Here is a 4448-nt window from a genome sequence, read left to right on the forward strand (position 1 = left end):
TATATATATATGTTATAATACATTAATTTTAAAATAAATTCAAAATTTTGAACCATCTTAAATATGTAATATTGCTTTCACATTTACCATGGTCTTGGTATCGGGGCATGAAATCCCAAATCCATAATTCTTTAATGGCTTCTGTGCAGCCACGCACCCTCTTGGAAACTATAAATCACCTGAACCGCCGCCCTGCTTATGCCGCCCACTTCCAAACAAAAACCACACATCTCTTCGACCTCCCTACCTCCCTACCTCCCAAATCCACCATGAGCCCCAACACCACCTCCGACGACGATGAACTCATCTACGACATGATCTCCATGATGCGAGCTTACCGCAGCGGCCGCGTGGATCGCTTCGAACCCTTCGAATTCCTCCCCCCTTCCATCGACCCAATCACCGGCGTCCACTCCAAGGATATCACCCTCAATCCCACCAACGGTCTCTCCGTCCGCTTCTACCGGCCCCCCTCCATCCCCTCCAACGGCGACCAGAATCACCCTATCCTAGTCTTCTACCACGGCGGCGGTTTCTGCCTCCACCGCCCCTCCTCCGCCCACTACCACAATTACCTCAACCACCTCACCTCCAAAGCCAACATCGTCGCCGTATCCGTCGACTACCGCCTCGCACCAGAACATCCCCTCCCCGCCGCCTACGAAGACTCCTGGGAGGCCCTCCAATGGGTCATCGCAAGCAGGGGAAGTTCGGACGGAGTCATCCTCGCCGGAGATAGCGCAGGGGGGAACATCGTGCACAATTTGGGGATGAGGATGGGCAGCGAGGGGAGGAAAGTCGAAGGTATTGTGCTTCTGAATCCTTATTTTTGGGGGGAGGAGAAGATTGGAGTGGAGCTGGAGGGAAAAGAGGGGTCGTTTCTTAAGGTGAAGGATTTGGATCCGGCGTGGGAGTTTGTGTGTCCGGGGACGAAGGGACCGAATGACCCGAGGATTAACCCGGTGGCGGAAGGGGCTCCGGGATTGGAGCTGCTGGGGTGTAGAAGAGTGCTGGTGAGCTGCGGGGAGATGGATTTGTTGGTGGATAGAGCGAGGATTTATGGTCAGAAATTGAAGGAGAGTGGGTGGGGAGGGGAGGTGGAGTTTGTGATGGCGGAAGGGGAGGATCATGGATTCTTTTTTCTTTATCCGCAGAATGAGAGGGCGGTGGTGTTCATGGATAGATTCGTTGCTTTCTGCAACAATGTCAAAGTTTTCGTATGCTTCTGAATATTAGGTGCGGAGTTGGAGTTGGAATTGGGGTTGGGGTTGGAGTTTGTATGCATCTGAATATTTTTAGGGCTTTTTATATAATTATGTTGTACGATGAGTACCTAATATTTTACCTATGAAAAATATTTGTTTATGGATAATAAAGTTTTAAAGCATTTACATATTTAGTTTTTAAATATTAATTTATAAATTTATAATGGGCACATGGTATAGCATCATAAACATTGATGTACAAATCTAGCACCCGTACATATGTTCTACAGTTCATTATATTTTATAAATGACAAGATTTGGGTTTTTATGTTCGTAATTATCACTTTACAATATTATAAGAAAAAACATGTTGTTGTCCAGAAATGATGGTTATTTATCATTTGATATTAAAATTTGATTGGTGTAAATATATGAATTGAGTGGTATGTATGTAAAGACCAATACATAAGTTAATATTTATAATATTTTAACTTGATTTAAAAATTGGACAACTCTTAGAATATATCAGAATGGTTGCTTGTAAACCATCAAAAACTTTGGTCAAAACTCAATTTCATTCAAAAATAGAAGTCCTTGGCAGTGATTGGTGTGACAATAAACTAAATATGTGCTTCCATCATATCTAAACTCTCACGTTAATTTTCACAAGAATTCGCCCGTATCCACTTTTGACAAAAAGGTTAACATTGTGCATTGTCATCTCATTGGGACAGACTTTACTTCTCTTACAATTAAGATGCTCACCTACCACATATATGACTTCAGGTTGGCAAGGCCACGGTCCTTTTTGCTTATTTAATTAGCTAATTAATGCATCAGATATGGAAAAAACAACATAATAAATTACAAACCGAGGGATGAATACAATTCCTTGATATCACTGATCATCACGGACGGCCCTGAGATTCCTAATCAGAGTCCGAGTTTTGGCAATGCAATAGTCTCACAATCTTCTTGAATTCTCCCTAACAAATGAACTATCTATCGAGTTATAGTGATTCAACATCTGCTTAATAGTCTAGTCGCATTCTATCTACAACAGTTCCTCACTCAGGGATCAAAGATCTAGCTAGACTTGACCAAACAATAAACAAAATTTAGCCGATTGAGTCAATCCTGTCGACCCGAAGCTAATCATGCCCAACCAACCGATTGCGTCGACTCAGTTTAGCCGACCGAACCAGCCTTACCAAATCAAAGTCAACTCCCTCTCTCCCTCCTTCTCTCCTATCGTACATGATTCAACAAACATCATCCAATTACCTTCATTATTAACATCGATCTTTATTAGCTTCTTAAAAAATATTATTTAAATAAAAAAAAACAAATGCTGAAGCAGCAAATGATTAGTTGGAAATATAAATAGAGGCTCTCTTGATCACCGAGAGTCTTGCTGACCATAAAAGCTTGAACAAGCAATGCAATCGCCTCCATATAACTTCTCTAAATACGACATGCAGCGCATATTACAGCTCTTCATCATAAATGGAGTTTTGAAACCCCATATACTCATAGAAAGCAAGTAAAAAATGTTAAATGGAAGACATTTGGCTTTCTCTCAAATGCTTCTTATTAGAAGCCAATCAATCCCAATTTATCCATCTTATAAACAAACTCCACCGCATCACCATAAAAAATAAAATAATAACGGGATATCTCTCATCTATCAAAACACTAATCGACAGCATTACAATCGTTGGTTTAGACATCAACAACAAGGGTGTTATTCCCCGCATTCTTAAAGAACTACCCCCTACATTGAGCGATACATAAGCCATGTAAACGAGCCGAACACGAACGAGCCCGTTTATATTTCGAGCTCAAAAAGTTTATTCATGTTCAGCTCGTTTGTATAGCGAGCCGAACATGAGCTGTTCACGAATATAGAGTGATTTTGATAAGCCTAATCACATAGCCATAAGATATTAAAGGTTGGGGCAAGATTTAAAACTTATTGTTTATATTAAAATGTCATTTGAATCAAATTTAATAATTTTTATTATATTTTGTTAATTAATAATTTTAATTGATAATAAATCTTTGTAGTTTTTTAGTCAATTAAATTAAAAAAACAATCATTCGGAATGTAATATTTCAAAAATCCTAAAATAATATTAGAAAATAAAAGTCATCTTAAAAGAAAGTTCTAACTCGAAATGTATTTGATGCGTGCTGGAAAATCTGCGGCGGTAGAATAACAGATTATCGTCTTAGCGTTGTATGAGAATTTAGTACACACATAGATGAAAGAGAAGCAAGCAGAGATGACTCCAGAAACTTTTACGTGGAAAACTCGGAAAGGGAAAAACCCACTAGGCTTGGCCCATTTGCAAAAATTCACTATTGATTGATGATTACAGAGACCCCTTGTCTCACAAATGGGAAATTGTTACTAGCTTTCTGAGTTATAAAGTCGACTGACGACATGTAATCAGTGGAGATCGACGGAGGTCGGCAGTGATCGGCGGTAATTAACAACTATCGATAACTGTCGGTGGCCGTCGACGGAGGTCGGCAGGGGTCGGCAGGGGTCGACAGAGGTCGACGACAATCAGGGATGATATTGGACTTAAGCTCTTTCTCTATGCCTAAAGTTCTCTCTCAAGTCTTCCCTCTTCATGTGAGGGGTGAGACTTTATTTATAGTATTTTGGGTACGATTTAATGCAGGAATATGAACTATTTTGATTGGACAGTCTGAAGAGCTTACCTCGATTAGATGAAGTTTGATGGACATTTGAGTGCCTTAACGATGTCGTAATTGAGCAATCTTGGGCTCGTTGGATTCTTCTTGTCGACACACTCGATTCGACTATAAGCACACTAGTATTGACATTCGTTTGACCTTTCAAATGACTTCGGAAGTTCTCCAAGAGTGATTTAATGATTTGATCCTGGCTTGATCTACTCGGATTGAATTAGTTTTTAGATCATTTGGATCTTCTCAACAAGGCGGTCAGAAATCGGAGCTCTGGATGACTTTTTATCAAGATTTTAATATTTTTTGTTCAAAATATTGCCTCCAGATTCAAGATTAGTGTTGGATAATGAAAATTCGAGTGCAATTTCATCATCTGAATATATCGAGTATTCTTACAGAATAATACAGAAATTGAACTTTGCTCGGTTGGGTTGGGTTTTTCGCTCCACATACAAGGTACGGGTTCGAACACTTAAACAAAGTAGTTATTATGTATATATATATATATATATATTATATATA

General features: G+C 39.7%; 1 protein-coding gene across 1 annotated transcript; it reads left to right on the forward strand.

Moving 5' to 3' along the window:
• The first annotated feature begins 97 nt into the window (after positions 1–97).
• LOC110032123 (probable carboxylesterase 2) lies at positions 98–1355 on the forward strand. Its single transcript, XM_020735645.1, has one exon. It carries the CDS (start codon positions 108–110, stop codon positions 1227–1229), a length of 1122 nt encoding a protein of 373 aa, XP_020591304.1. The 5' UTR covers positions 98–107; the 3' UTR covers positions 1230–1355.
• The last annotated feature ends 3093 nt before the right edge of the window (positions 1356–4448 follow it).

This window comes from Phalaenopsis equestris, unplaced genomic scaffold, assembly GCF_001263595.1.
Source record: "Phalaenopsis equestris unplaced genomic scaffold, ASM126359v1 Scaffold000878, whole genome shotgun sequence".
Lineage (NCBI taxonomy): Eukaryota > Viridiplantae > Streptophyta > Magnoliopsida > Asparagales > Orchidaceae > Phalaenopsis > Phalaenopsis equestris.

Bases quoted from the DNA above. Each gene is read 5' to 3' on its own strand.
- LOC110032123 (XM_020735645.1), top strand. From the start codon at position 108: ATGAAATCCCAAATCCATAATTCTTTAATGGCTTCTGTGCAGCCACGC.